The sequence below is a fragment of the Prinia subflava genome, chromosome Z (genome assembly GCF_021018805.1).
Source record: "Prinia subflava isolate CZ2003 ecotype Zambia chromosome Z, Cam_Psub_1.2, whole genome shotgun sequence".
Classification (NCBI taxonomy): Eukaryota; Metazoa; Chordata; class Aves; order Passeriformes; family Cisticolidae; genus Prinia; species Prinia subflava.
In genome coordinates, this window is record NC_086283.1 from 17,421,877 (window position 1) to 17,438,011 (window position 16,135).

At 45.6% G+C, this 16,135-nt stretch overlaps 1 protein-coding gene across 4 annotated transcripts in view; it reads right to left on the bottom strand.

The window, feature by feature from the left end:
* MCF2 (MCF.2 cell line derived transforming sequence) overlaps positions 1-16,135 on the bottom strand; it is a 55,253-nt gene that overhangs the window by 30,394 nt on the left and 8,724 nt on the right. For all 4 annotated transcript variants that reach the window (XM_063422187.1, XM_063422186.1, XM_063422185.1 and 1 more), the window contains exons 2-6: positions 14,735-14,803; positions 14,059-14,173; positions 7,527-7,617; positions 1,787-1,906; positions 374-490 (exon numbers count right to left, since the gene is read on the bottom strand). In XM_063422187.1, coding sequence (XP_063278257.1) covers positions 374-490; positions 1,787-1,906; positions 7,527-7,617; positions 14,059-14,173; positions 14,735-14,803 — 512 coding nt within the window. The remainder of the gene's footprint in view (positions 1-373; positions 491-1,786; positions 1,907-7,526; positions 7,618-14,058; positions 14,174-14,734; positions 14,804-16,135) is intronic.

Here is a 16,135-nt window from a genome sequence, read left to right on the forward strand (position 1 = left end):
CTGCATTTGGTCAGTATGCAATGGGAAGTCTCATTACCCTGCTTCCCAAACACACTTCTGATATTAATCACATTAAGCAACCATTATTAACAAAAAAGCCTATTTGGTATCTCTCATTAAGGGAATTTTAATAAAGAGTTACAAAGACACATCTTTCAGGAGCAGTTTCAAAAGGAGCCTGAGGGAGTCAAACATCCAGTCCCCCTGCAAACCCATCAAAGCTTAACACCCCTTGGCTCCTTTGCAGGCCTGATCTAGGAGGAGCAGTGGCTTTGGGGATTACTTTCAGTCTCCCCCAGTGCTTACTGCCTGACTGACAACCTTCCCCAGGGAGCCCCAGCTGGCTGAGAGCCCGTGAGCAGCCCACACTCACCGTCCTGAAGATGACCCACTCGCTGTGGCAGTACTCCAGGGTGCCCCCGAGCTCGGGGGTCAGCTGCTGCTCATCGATGTACGTCAGCAGGTCACTCACCGAGCTCAGCATCACCACCTGCACACACACAGGGCACTGCTGTCACCTGGGCAGCACCACTCCTGCCCACCACAAAGATCTTTTGTGGACCTCAAACTTGAGTTTGCTCTGCATGTTGCTCTGGAGCAGGGCTTCCTTCTTACATTGATGGTTTAACACAACTTTTACTTGGTGTATCTGACCATTGCTGTAAGCCACCCCTCATCTCCAGGTGCTTTCTTTCCTAAATGCAAAGCACAGTGAGATGCTGCAGAACAGGGCTGAAAGCAAAGTGATGCAGGTTTAAGCATGGCATGACCAGTAAACTAGAAAGAACATATACATTTTAATAATTTCACATAAATATGTACTCATGATTTTTTGTGTGTTTTGATCTGCCATGGGATATGTCAGGATTGTTTAAAATTGTGCAAAGAACAGTCATTATAGAGTGAAAAATGTAAATTCTGTGAAAAGCATGCTGTTTCCTAAAGGAAAGCATTTATTTGTTTTCTGTGTTTGTAATAGCATCAACCTTAGATTCTATAAATGAACTTTTCTTCTCTTAATTATTCTCATTATGTCCTATAATCAAGGTGGTTTAAAAGTCTGGAAATTTTGAGCTGAGAATATAAACTCATTTCAGTGGCTATTTTAGGAACGAATACCAGCATGATGTTGGTATAGATCTACACTTAGATGAATATGGGTAAAATTCACAGCAAAAGCTCCACTAGACATGTCTTTTGACTTTTCAGACATTAAACAAATTCCTGGCTACCCTTCACATAGAATGGTTTGAGTTGGAAGGGACCTTAAGGATCATGAAGCTCCCAATCCTGCTCCTATGGGCAGGGATACCTTCCACTGTCCCAGGGTGCTACAAGCCCTGTCCAGCCTGGCCTTGGACAGTGCTAGGATCCAGGGGCAGCCACAGCTGCTGTGGGAAACCTGTGCCAGGGTCTCCCCACCTCATAGGGAAGAATTTTTTCCTAATATCTAACCTATATCTAACCTTCTTCAGTGGGAAGCCATTCCCTGTGTCCTGTCCCTCCATCCCTTGTCCCCAGTCCCTCCCCAGCTCTCCTGGAGCCCCTTTAGTCCCTGGAAGGGCTCTGAGCTCTCTCTGGAGCCCTCTCCCCTCCAGACTGAAAGACCACACCTCTCCCAGCCTGGCTGCAGAGGGGCTGAGCCCTCTCAGCCACCCCTGGACGTGCCCAGTGGATCCATGTCCTCCTCTTGGGGACACCAAGAGTTGGACAGTGTCACCCCCGAGCCAAGGTGCACGGGCAGCCTCTGAGCACACACAACAGCTCTGCACAGCCAGCTCTGTACCGGTAACTTGAGCAGGAAATCCTCCTGACTGAACCGGAATCCAATGTCAGTGAAGGTGCGCTGGAAAAACCCCGTGGGACGGAGAACCATCACCAAGTGCAGATTCCCTGGGAAGGATGCCTGCAAGGAAACACAGATAACACTCATCCTGGGCACGTGGCAGGTCCAACAACAACTCTTAATGCACTGAAAAGAGGGGGAATCCTTCAGTATTAGGGTTTTTTTTTTCTCGTTGCTCATGATAGTCTTTTCTTATTTTTAGAACAGGGGGAGATGCTGGGAGTGGTTTAGAGATGTGGGACGTTAACTGCAGCAGGGTTGTGCAGCCCTACTCCCGTTTGGAGCAGGCAGGAGTTCAGCCATGCTGCTTGGAGGCACACTTATTATAAACTTTAATAATATAGATACTGTTCATCATTATAACTTGGGGAGTGAAATTACGACTTAGCAGGGAACAGAGGGCTGGAACATTTAGAGGAATGACAGATTGAGGAAGCAAAATTTATTGCCAAACTTGCTAATCATCTCATAACTGCATCAAGCACACTCTTCTTGTCCTTGATAATTACCAGGCAACATTTAATTTGTGGCAAGAATTTGGAATTTCCTGTCTGCACTGCTGGAGCCCTTTTTCAAGCATATGGTTGGCAGGTGCTTTTTTAAATAGATCTGTGAAAAGGGTTCTTGAGAATGAAAAAGAATTTTTAAGAAAGTAGGAGTTTCATCATTAAATTATGGATAAGCACATGATGCAACGACTTGAGTTAATTAAGACATGATTTACTCTGAGATCCTGCCAGGCCAGGTCACATTTCTCTTCCCCTTATATTATCCTCCTCCGTGAAACATGATAACAACCTCTATACCAAGGGTGAGAATAATGAACATGTTTAGGTACTTTGCACTGCAGGGCACTTCATCTGTGCCTTCAGAACAAAGATCACTCCCACAAACATGCATTAGTGTTGTTTAAAACAGACTTGATTTACACTTGAGAACTGGCATCCATGAACTGCACTGTCACCCACTCATTTGCTCTGCTTTCTTTGTGGGGGGAAGGGGCAGGTTGTGGCTTCCACTGACCACAACTTCCCTTAGAAATGGACAGCGACTTTTAGGATCATATAAACTACATAAATCCAATATATTGATCTGCTGTTATTTTAAGTACAAGCAGAAAAAAAAAAGATTGTGAATGAAATTACAAACTCATACCCTTTGGAAGTCAACAAGAGTGGTGTCAGGGACAAAGACTTGGCACTGGAAGCAACAGCAAACCATTAAATAACAGAGACATTGGTGCTGGCTCCAGGCCCTGTATGCTGTGCTCCTGCTCCAGCACCTGGACAGCACATAATGCCTCCTTTAGGCTCCTACCTTGACCCTCTCCTGAAAAATGCATCAGGAATATCTTTGAGCCACAAATTCATCCTCCCTTGGTCTGACATCACTATTCCCCTTCATCCCTTGTGCAGCACTTGGACCTTTGGCCTCTCTTTCTCCTACAAGTCCTTTTTAACAGCACCCTTTGGGCACAGAGCAAACACAGTGGAGGAAGAGTCAGGTCTCCAAACCCTGTTCCCCCATGGGGAAACCTGCAGGCTTTGAACGTCTGCTCCTAGGGGCCCTTGGGCAGGAAAGCCACATCTCCAGGAAGAAGGAGCAGCAGGCAGGAGACAAGCACAGCTGCCTGCCCAAACTGCTCCACACAGGGATGAAGTGTGAGATGCCTGCCTGAGAGCAGGGGTGCCCCTGGACAACTCTGGGTGCAGGATGCCAACATGTTCCACTCAACACACACAAACAGACCACAGCCTAACTCACGTCCTTCCACCACGGGGACAACCTCATGGCCATACACACACAACCCCTTTTGCTCCTCGATATTTCATCTCAAAATATCTGACTTTCCAGGGCAGATGATTTGATTTCCATTCAGTTTAGAAAGCATTTGGGGATTTTTCAGCTGATCTTATACATATAGGATCAAGGTCAGCACTTCTGTATAGCTACGAAACAAGAAATACAGCTTTGCAAATGATACCTAATGTATTCCAAGCATGGGGAAAATATGAACAAGACAAGAAATAAGCTTGTAGAAAGACAGACACTAACAAGCCATGTCCTGTGCCCTCTTAGAGACTTTAGGGAAAGAATGAAATGTTAGGAAAAAACCTACATAGACCAGTAATTCCTCAGCATAGCATTCCTGTAGGGATCCTATCTTTTTTAATCATTGTAACAATTTTATTTTTTCTCAGGGCTGAAGTATAGAAAAGTTTCCTGAAAACTGAACTCTAATGATACTGAAGGTACCACTGCAAAAAAAATCTTTCCCACAATATATTAAAGAAAGCAAAGACAAAATGATCCTTAATCTTGCCTTATGCCTTATCTTATAATTTGAAAGACGAAAAAGAACCCTGTGCACTTGATAAACCCAGGGTTATGTAACAAAACACCTAAAGAACTCTCTGAAGCCTTTGCCCTCTGCAGCACACCAGGAAAGACAGAAAACTACCAGGATAATTCCACTAAATGAAGCTGTTGGCAACATTTCACTGCTGGTATCTGTCTCACTGACCACAGCCCATGCTCACAACCTCCCTCCCGTTCTGAGGACACAGACATGGATACCTTAAGGCCAGTTCAGCAACTTTTTAAATGCACATTTAACTACAACCAAACAGAGAGCCCTGATTTAATCAATACAGATGAACTGGGCTAATAAAGCACAAGAAAGGACATCCACTGAAAACATCACAGCTACTGCCTCATTACTGAGTATCTCATTCTGACACATTTAGTGTGATTTTAACATTTCCCCCGATTTAGGAACTCGGTTTTCAGAGACTATTCTTCCCTGCAGTTCACTGGGGCATTATGAGGCTGGTAGTCAACAAACATTAAAAAAAAAGTAGTATCTGCCAGTAAGTTTCTTTCTGAGCACTGCAGACTGAGGCCAGGAGTCCTTATACAGGTGATGAATTGAATGACTTTCTGCTGCCCCTTTAAGGAAAAGTCATGCAACAAAACGCCAGGTACTGCTAATTTGAGCCTTTAACTTCTCCCAGAGCCAGAATGAAACTCCCAAGTGCTCTGCTACCTTTGTTTCAGCCGACTGTATGATTAATCCTCCCGAAGGACGCTGTCAGCATCACTGGGGCGCAGATCTGCCCAGGGTCCCCTCCCTGCCAGCGGCTTTCCCTCCCAGGAGGAGCAATGACAGAGCCGTTCCTGCGGATGGCGGGAGCCGGGAGCAGCACTGCGGGGTACCCGGGGATACCCGGCGGTACTCGGCAGCACCCAGTGCTGCCCGGCGGTACGCAGAGATACCCGGCAGTACCCAGCGGTACCCGGGGATACCCAGTGATACCCAGCAGTACCCAGGGACACCCAGTGATACCCGGCGGTACCCAGCGCCCGGCCGCTCCCGCACGGAGGATGCCGCTAAAGCTGCCCCCCGCTCCGCTCGGCCCCGGGCGCTGCGGGCTCTGTTCCCGCTGCCCCCGCCCTCCCCCGGGCCGGAGCGGTGCCGGCGGGCCCGTCCCCGTGCGCCGCAGCACGGCGGGCCCGGAGCCTTACCGCATCCCGGGCGGGCCGCCCGCCCCGCCGCGGGCCCGCCTCCGCCATCGCCCCGCGCCGCCGGGATGCGATGGGATGCGATGGATGGGGACGCTGCGGATGCTGCGGAGGGCAGCCGGCGCTGCTCCGGCTCGCCCCGCTGCCAGGGGCCGGGCAGGCAGCGGTTCGGGCAGGCAGAGCCCTGCCGGCACCCGGCTCCCGGCTGGCAGCCCCGCTCTCCTCCCCAGCGCCGGCTTTGCTTTTAAGGTGGAATGCCAAAAATCATCCTGCAGACGCTCCTTCCTGCGAGGACTGGGCTCTCAGCTCAGAGCTTTCACCCTTCCCCTTCCCCCCTGCCGCTATCTCCAAGGTGCCTTTTCAAGCTGTTCAGAGCTCTGGGGGCAAACTAAGGAAAGATGCTCTGGCCAAAACCCGAGACTTGCCCCGGCATCTCTTCCCAGCAATAGCCTGGTTTGCCTAGGCAACTAGAGACATACATAAAGAGTTAAAACAAAAATCTGTACAGTGTGATAGAAAAATTTTCAAGATCAGATGCACAACCGCAGAGCTGCAAATGCATATCCATATGCTGGAAAAAATAGGACACGCTCTGTATTTTAAATTCAGCTTCATGGCAACCCTTTACTCCAAAATTGTACAAAGATCAGAATTTATTTTTTTTTAATTGCACCAGGGTTTATGATGTGTGATTGGAAAAAAAAATCATGATTTAAATTTTTGACTTTACACCTTCTGGACATAGAGACAAGCCATTTAGGACCAGACTCTGTGTTTAAGGGAACAAGATTTAGTGGACACTGGTTTCCTGCTTCTCATCCCTCTTCTGCACAGAGCACCTCCCATTCTTTGCATGGACAGCCCTGATACTGCAGGCAAAGTCACCTCTCCACATGGACACATGGCATACAAAGAGGGTGTATGCTCAAATAATTAATTTTTTCCATTAAACATAAAATGAATGACACTTTTGTAGAAGCTACAAATTAGGACAGGATTTTTTCCCATTTGCAGCTTCCAGACTATGCAAAGCAAGTGTATCATCCTTAAAGGATGCTCTTGGTATTAGCAGCTGTTCAAACACTGGCAGAACTGAATTTTGATGATCACTTTAAAGAACTACTTTCTAAATGCTCCTTCTTTTCTAGTGGTATGGTAACCACACTTGCAAGTTCAATTTCTAACATTCAGAAAAATCAGAACCAAAAATACTCTTAGTGGTATCTCATTCACACTACAAAAATGGAACCCTCCCTGCCTCCTATGGGGTGCTGACCAGTAAAATGCCAGAAAAGCCAGATTATTTTTAACACCAAGTTCAGCTGTACCAGTATTAACAAATTAGAATACCGCAAGATCTAACTTTATCAGAAGCAGGTAAGCATTTTCCATCTCAGTACATACCCTTTACTTCATCCTTTCTCAGATGGACTGATGTCTTTAACCATTCAATGATTATGAGCAGAAACAAACGCAATAATAACAAATCCAGAATATTTCCACTCACCTAACCACATGGCATGGTGTGGTTGGGAAAGGACTTATCTGTTAGCTCCTACCTCCCATCAACATGCTTTTCTACAACTGCATGCTCTGCTGTGAATCCAAGCTCTGATTCCAAGACACAATGCAATGCAGAACTGCAAAACCCCACTTGTGAGCTGTGTTCAGACAGAGACATTCTGACACAGCTAATGCTGTGTAGCACATGAACATGTGTACCAGATCATTTAAAACACATGAATGCATCCATACACTTTAAAAATAGATTTTTCCACCCATGCCCACATACCAATGCTTGTGAAGCCTGTTTAAAGAACCTAAAACTTTCAGTGACCAACAATTAGGTAAAATAAGCTAATAACCAGTGTCAAGAAGGAACACATATGAAGCCAAATTTTCCACCCATCAAAAGCATAGGATATGGCACAAAACAACATTTGAACCACTGCAAAAGAGTATAAAACCCAGCAAATGGATCAAACAAACAAATTAATACACAAACAGCTCATTTACGCACTCAAATTAATTACAGGGCCATAAAGCAAACTACTGCCTAGAGCATAATTGCTCCTGGTTCCCAGTGTTTTCTGAAGGAGATACATAAAGGCATGGTGACTTAGTACACTAAAAGCATCTAACGCTAAAGAGGACTTACTGCTATTTTTTGGAGGGTTGTTTTGACTGATGTCCATGTGTCCAGTCTTCTATCCAGAATTAGGATAAATTTAGTGTCAGACTCATGTTGACTGCAAGATAAGAAAATACCAATAACCAGACAATGTTCCAAGAAAAGTGACTCTGTTCCCAAAAAAAAAACCCAAATCCAAGAACTCAGAATGCAAACCACATTTTAGTATTTCTACAGTTCCTGAAATTCCCTTTGAAAAAATTTTCCTGAACACCCAAACTCTTTCCAGTGAAGCTTAGCAACAGGACAAGGGGCAACAGGCACAAAGTGAAACACAGGAGATTCTATCTGAATATGAGGAAAAATGTCTTTCTCCTAAGGATGACAGCGCACTAGAACAGGCTGCAAAGAGAGATTGTGAAATTTCCTTCTCTGAATATTTTAAAAACCCACCTGGGGCTTTTAATATTTCCAAATATTCCAGCACAACCTGCTCCAGGTGGAGCTGCTCTGGCTGGTGGGGTTGGACTAGATGATCACTAAGATCCCTTCCAATCCAAGCCATTCCCTGTGATCTGCACAGCTCCCTTCCAGCCCAATCTTTCTGTGATTCTGTGACTGTGGTAGCCCAGGGATAAGCATCATCTGTGAATTGTGAGCGAGGTGGTGACAGCATATTGCTGGAGACCAGATTGCTCTTGAAACCCAAACTAGTCTCGAGAAGGAGCCTGCAGAGCCAGAGGAGCTTTGCCCCTGCACAGCAGCCTCCTCCAGTTGATGCCCTCCCACTGCCCTCGCTGCCCAGCTCTTCCTACTGAACTTACATTATAGCAGCCAAGCAATGACTCCTGGCTTGTTTTGGCAGGAGACAGCAGAGGTGACACCAAGGCAGGGCAGGGCAGTGCCAGCCTGGCACAGGGGAAGGGGAGTTGGTGTTCCAACAGGCTGTGGTGGCTCCCCCAGCACGTCCTGCTGGGGAGGCAGCACTTGCTTGAAGGCGTTTTACAGCACACTCCACTTGACTTGGCAAGAACAGGCTCCTGACAACCCTTTTAACACCCAAATCCTTTGAGTTGCTTTGAAATGCCCAGTCTGACCAAGCCAGCCAGCTGCACCGGGGGTTGCCCTTTCTGTAATTCAAATATTCCTCCCCAGGCTGGCAGGGAACAGCCCAGCCAGGCTCCAGCTGTGGCAGCACACAATCCAGGCAGCTGGGTTACATACTGCACTCATGTTTGCACACAGCTACAGCCAGGCCAGCTTGTAACCAAGTCCTCCAACGTGAGTGTATTTACAGGATACTTAGGTAATATTTGCAATATTTATTTTGTGGATGCTGAAACAGGATAGCCATGTGCCACACCACCCTGTCCAGGCGCCTCAGTGCTGGGGAGAGGCTCCCAGGACACGTGCTGCCTCCCCAGAGGGGGGTCAGGTGTCTGCACTGGGCACAGCCCTGTGCAAGCAGCTTCTTGTCAGCATCATTTCCACTAATTCCTGTGTTTGGCAAGACAAACACATGGTGGATTACTCAGAACTATCACACAGCAGACAATACTTGGCAACTCACTACAGAAAAAAAAAAAACTAAAAACAAGACACTTGAAGCCAGTGCAGGAACTTTCATTCAGTGCACATCTCGCTGCTCTGGTCCGTGGCAGCTACAGCTCTGACAAATATATTGAAGAGGAATTAGCAGTTGTGCGCAGAAGGATGAAAAATAAAATTCCCTTTGACTCATAACAATAACTGACTGAAGATATGTAGAGGCACCCAACTCCCAAGCTATCCTAAGACAGATCTTATGGACTTGTAACATCACACCCAGAGTGCAAATGTTTCATTTGAATTTATTCAATGGCCTTGAAGTACAGAAAAAAGAGCAGAGAAAATGAATAAAAAATTTTACATATGGGTCATACGCAGAACTTCTGCAAGTAATAAAGAACCTCTACATGTAATAAAGTCTGAGGTTGTGAGCATGGTGAATGTGACTGTTCAGCCAAAACCTTTATTTGCTTAGAATACTTTAGGCAACATGAGACAATTCTGCAGGTTTCTGTTAGCTCTGTTCACCCCCACCATGAGCTAAGTGACCAAGATGGGTGGGAGCAGGCCAAAGGATCTTTTGGGTTGAGGCAAAAATAAAATCTTTTTTTTTTTTTTCCAATACACTCTAAAATTTCAAAAGGTATGTCTCTGAGCTATAAGAAACAATTCCCCAGCTCCCCATGGTATTTCCCAAGCGTCTGCAATTCAAAAAATAAACTATATTTACACAGAACTGCGGTAATAATAATAAAACCTGGAGAAAACCCCCAGAATCCGAGTATTTTAGAAAAGGCAGCCAGACTGTAGTGCAGTGCCAGTTGAAAAAAGCTGAAGTAAGCCATTAACTCAGAACAAGGTTATGCTCAGAGAGCAGCCTCTGAGCATGCTAATTTACTTTTATCAGTTCCCTTACAGAAACAAAGAGGAAAAGATCCCAGCAGTCTGACAGCCTTGACACCTACTGTGGGAAATTTGTCATTTATTCTAGGGCCAGCAGAGAAAGTCTGTGAGTATATGCAACCCAGGCCTTGCAGGTTTATCAGATTTCCAGGCCCGTGATGTACCTTTTAGGCTGACAATAAAAATAAATCAATGCTTTCTACCAAGCCTCTGAGGGCTGTTTGTTTGCATCCAGTAGCAGAAAGATGGAGACAGATAACCAGGGCAAGGATTATTTCTCTCTGGGTGTTTCTTGTCACTTTTTTTTTCCTTATCCTTAACTTTGTATGTGTTGCAGGATGCACCAGACTAAAAATAAAGACCTGGGATGTTTTGCAGGACTTGAAATTGGATACTGGAGTCTGCAGTTGTGAGATTTAGCACAGGGCTGAGAGACTCCTTGTCGCTGGTGGGATCCCAGCACACTGTCACGACCTCCCCAATATTGAAATTCAGAGGTATTTATAGCCACCAGCACCCTCCACTGTGCCACTACTCTGTGTTATCAGCCACAGCTCTAAACCTCTGTACTCACCTCCCAACCTAAATGAAACAGGCAAAGCTTGTCTAAATACTAAAAAACTAGAGAGTCAAAGAATAGAACAGAACAGAAGAGAATAGGATATGGTATTTCAGTAGGAAGGGACTCACAGTGATAATCTGTCCAAGTGTCTGGCCATTTCAGGCTGACTAAAAGCTGGAAGATGCTATGTCTTGGGTTATGTAACCAAAAAATGTGTATTCTACTTCATCTGTTGAAACCAGCTGGGGAGATGGTTTTTTTTCCTTTATCTCTTGTAACTCCAGGGGGAAGGGGGGTAGATGCCTTCTGACAACAGGCCAGCTGTTAAAACCAGGTGGGGCAGTGTTTCTTATCTCTTCCACCACTGTCCATCCTCCAGGGGATATCTTCTGTTAATGGGCCATTAAGGCTCACCAGTGCCATGACACATTGCATCATCCCATTGTGAGATGCTCCACCCAGTGGGGAGGAGCCAACCATTCCTACCAAGATAAAAACTGAGCTGTAAGAACAGCAAGCAGGCTGTTTTCCACTGGATTCTCAGAGGAAGACCAGACTCATCTCACCGCCACTACAGGATCATCTCTACTCCTACAGAACCACATCTGTCACTCCAGGAGGACTCATTTGGACTGCTTCCAACACCCTGGCCGACAGGGTGTCAGGTCATATTCCTGACTCTGTCAGGTTTCTCTAGGACTTTTGTTTGCTTGCTTGCTTGCTTTTTTTGTATTACTGCATTTATATTTTTTTAATATTCCTAGTAAACAACTGTTATTCCTATTCCCGTATTTTTTGCCTGAAAGTACCTAATGGCAAAATTATAATAATCTGGAGGGAGGGATTTTTACATTCTCCATTCCAAGGGAAACTCCAGTTTTTCCCTGACAGATACCTGTCTTTCCAAATTAAGACATTCTGTTAAGGGCATTGTCCAAATGCCCCCTAAACACTGACAGCTTGGAGAATCAATGACTTCTCTAGGGAAACTGTTCCAGTGTTTGACACCCCCTCAGCAAATAAATGCTTCCTAGTGTCTGTCCTAAACCTGCCCTGGCACAGCTTTGAACCATTCCCACACATCCTATCCCTGGATCCCAGGGAGAAGAGTCCAGCACTTTCCCCTGCACATGCCATCCTCAGGATGCTGCAGAGAGCAATGGGATCCCCCCTCAGCCTCCTTCTCTCCACTCCAGACAAGCCCAGAGGTCTCAGCTGCTCCTCACAGCACCCTCCTTCAAGACTTCTCACCAGGTTTGCTCCCTCTGCACACATTCAAGGACCTTCACATCCTTTTTAAATCTGGCACCCAGAACTGCACAGTATTACTAGTATTGAAGGTAATACCACACCACTACTACACACAGAGGGATTTTTTTTTGGTTTTCAAATTTTACTTTTATAGTAATTAAGTCAGGTTTTTTGTAATAACAATCTTACAGATTTACAGATTAAAGTAATTACAATTACAGATACCATAACTGACTTTGATTGATTTATATTTTTTTCTTTAAGCTTCTACTGGAATTCTGGCTTAGCTTAGGAGACATAAATTCTTTCAGCCTCGAGGAAAGATCTGTATTTGCTGAAAAGACCACTGTCACAGTCCTCAATCTGAGCCTGGATAAAGTGCTGCTTTATCACTCCTCGGGTTTCTTTCTGCAAACACCAGGATCTGTCACACTTTCCTGTGCCTCAGTGTCAAGCACACCCCTGCAGGTGCTGCTCACCACAGCCTGAAGGCAGGCAGAGCAGCATTTTGAGTTGGATGTGCACAGAATAGGAAGTGGGCACCTACCATTTACTCTCCCTCACAGCTCATGCACACAAGTACTCTCTGCAGCTGCCTTCTGCCTGCAGCACAGTTCCCAGGAATACCAAAAATTAACTTGCCCACAGGATTCGCCTTCCTCCTGGCTTTGCTATTAATGCACTCACCTTGAGGACTCAGGAGTAGCTTTCAGCATCCATCTCCTTCATCTAACAATTATTTCCAGGAGAAAAATGCCTCATGAAATTCAGCTTCCCAAATCACCACAAACCATTCAATTTCCCCACACACTACAAACCTGACACTCCTGAGGTTTTCTCACACTGGTAAAGGTAGGACACTCCAGTTCCCTGGCATGGGAAAGGCACAAGGTGTGTGGCTTTGATCTGCCCCAGCACTTCCACAGGTAAGGAGGTGTTGGTGCACCCACACCTAACCCTGATATGTGAGGAAATAAAATACCTCTGGCAGGTAAATATTTATGTCTTTTGGAGACTTTCTGGGACGCAGTCTGAGCTCTAATCCCACAGTGTAATGCTGCTGAGGGATGTGTACACAGGGGCACCAGAGCTGACACAGACCTGCCACCCTCACCTAGGTGATGCTTTGCCTGGAGCCTTTTAGCACCAAAGTGTTAGGGAGCACATGTTTTTGAGGTGATCAGACACTGGGGCAGGCTGTTATGGTGGTAGGAGGAGCAGAGCAGGATGATTAAAGTGGTTTTACTAAAAACATGCTGAACGTGTTTGAATCACCAACAAGCTTGCAGCTCTCATTAGTTTCTTGATTGAGTTGGACCTATTACAGGGACAGCAAGGCTACTCATCATGCTAATGCCAGAGTGTTTACAGTCAGATGGAGTAAGAAGCCTCAGAGAAACCAGACAGAGCTGGGAAGTGCAGATGCACACACTAGGGCTGCCTGCACAGGATGGAGGAGAAACCCCTCTGGCCAACACTTGGCGGGGGTTCCTGCTGGGCCAGTGTTCTGTGGGCTAGGAGCCCTTGAAACTTCAAAGTCCATCAAAAAGAGGGCAGAAGAACCAGAGGCTCCTTTTTTTTTTTTTTTGAACAGAGGCACCCAAACGCTCCACACTTCTTCCAAAGCAGCTGCCAATGGAAAGTTCCCATCTAGCTGCTGTCAGTCTGCTCTCCCTGCAGGAAGAAATTTGCCAAACCAGGCATTATTCAAGAAAATTAAGCATTCCAGGTAACTGACTCACCAGGCTCAGCAGCAAGAACTAGGAGGGTCATTAATCTAAGTATACAGCCCTCTATGAGGCACAGGCAGACTGTCAGCAGCTTTGCCCTGACACACAGGCAGGTAATGGGAGCTGCTGCTCTCTGCTGAGCCATCAGCTGTCACAGGGACCCCAAACGCTTTGTTCCTGTAATTAGCCTCTTCCTCTGGTTTAATTTTTCTTTTTCCACAGTAATGACTCTCCATTTGTACATGTCAAAATATTATTTTGCAGTGGTGTGGCATATTTAAGCAGTGACACATGCCAAAGCTTGAGGAAAGCTTGTTAATTAGAAACTTAACTACATGTGTGATACACTCCAGCTGACAGGTCACAGGGATGATGTCCACTTCTTACTCTGCGGTTCCTGGCACATAAAATACCTCACCTGGACACTGTAAGGGCTTGCATCCCTCTGAGAGCTGAAGAAGCCCCTCACCCCCCCACATGGCTGTATCCTGAAGATGCCTGCCTAACCCAGGCAGGACCCACACCTCTGCCCACCACAGACAAGAGCTAACAGGGAGCCTCATACCTTGGGACTGATGTCAGGTACGTTAAGACTTTAGAAACACTCTCCTCAGGCACCTCGTTGAAGCCAGCATTATCGGGAAGTGTGATAATCCAAGCTTTGTCCTTTCCTCTTCCACCTGGAAAAAAAGCCAAAGATGCTTCCCTGGCTATGCTTCTGAGGAGAGCCAGCAGCAAAGCCCAGGTGCACCAGTCAGGTCAGAACACACACTGCCATTGGCAGAGGGGTTTTTCACATCACCAGAACAGCAAAACAAAGCCAAATCTGCCTCTGAGTCCACGCACAACACACAAGTGCAGGTGCTAGAAATACAAATGTATTAAGTACCAGATATTTCCTTTATTTTCTGTATGTACTTTACACAGGAGAGCAAAAGAAATCAGAAATACAAGGGCAAACAAACACGCTGGTCTGGAACCCACAGAAACATATTTCACAGCAAAGTGCTCGTTAATGCATTGAGTGCTGGGAGGTAAGAATACTTTACAGTGTGGCACGAGACAGAAACCTAATCTGCTCTGTCCAACTGCCTCCATGTTTTATTAACAACATTTCTAGTGGCACTGGATACTACCTGATGGGCAATAGCCCATGTGGAGTATCACTCTGACAAATAGAAAAGAAGTTTGTCTGGAGTATTTAATTCCACAGGGAGAGAGAGAGATGTTCTGGTACTCACCAGACAGAAAAGCAAACTCTTTCATCAGATCATCACTGATGTCCTTTGCACAGATGGGTATTGCAGTTTCTGGAGAAAGGGAAATGCAGCAATCAAAATAAGGCACAAATCCAAAGCAAACACATTTATCAATGTGTTAATCCAAAGGCAGAACCTGAACCAAGTGCAGCTTCCTTAAACTATACATGAAATTATGTAATAAAGGATATATGGATCTTAGGAATGTTATTTCTAATGTTTCTAATGACTCTAACAGGGTGAAAGCCACAAGTCAGCAACAAATGTATTCCACTAAATGTACCAAGGGAGCACAGCCCCTTAGCTTGAATGCCCACCCCTCAATGGGCTATTTCCAATGTAAACTTTTATATTTCGGAATTAGTAATTGTACTCCCTGTTTTAAAAAGTCTCCCAGTGCTTCCCAGCCTTGGCAATGCAATGGTCTGAGGTTTCTGTTGGGAACTGCAACGTCCAGGGCTGCTGCTCTGGGAACAAGGCTGGGCTTTCAGACTGTTACAGTCTTTAATTTTGAACAAATAAGCTTCTGAAATCAGGTTTTCACCTGGCATGGGGCCACAGACATTGGAGAGGTGGTTGTTCTTATGTTCAGTTGTTAGATTTCTTCCTAATTAAATAATGGGAGAGGCTGTTTCAATACCATATTTAGCACCATGACCATTTTGCTGGCAATGAAGCGCATCGGAACAACACACTGAACTTTACCTTTCCCTGGGAGAAGGAAACAAAGACCAGACTGACTAAACACATGAGGAGCTTAAAGCTGGTAGACATTTTTCTGGATTATCTACAAATGGAATGACAGCTAAAAATTAAACATCCTTGTTCCTGCAAATGAATGTTTTGAAGCACATCTATACAGATTAAAGTCCTTGGTCTTTCTGATAATGAAATTTTAAACACTGATTATTTCACAGAGTTGGTCCTAGGGAATAATCTTCTGGCTGTTTTAAATCAGGCTGCATACTTCAGCACATTCCAGCATAATCAATATTTATTCTATTTCCCTTTTTTCAAAAGCTTTCTGGTCACTTCTACTTTATCCAAAGGTTTTTCAGGCCTGCACTAGCTGTAGGGTGCTGCAGCACAGCAGCCCAGATGTGTGTGTGTTGGGGGCACTGTGCCTCCCACAGCCCCCCCAGCCATGGGCTGCTCTCTGCCCTTCTATGCACAAGCTGATGGTTTTCCCTCTTGTAGATAAAAATGTGAGTTTTGTTTGTTGAGGATCGAGCCTCAGTCCCACTGCCATCTATGGAAACATTCTTAATTTTAACAGGCCCTAGAATTGGTCTTGGTGAGAAAGAAGTTTGTCTTGCAAAGATATGTCAAATATTTCTCCCTCATTGAACTGTTTCACCCAGCTTGAGGACAATCAGCAGCAAG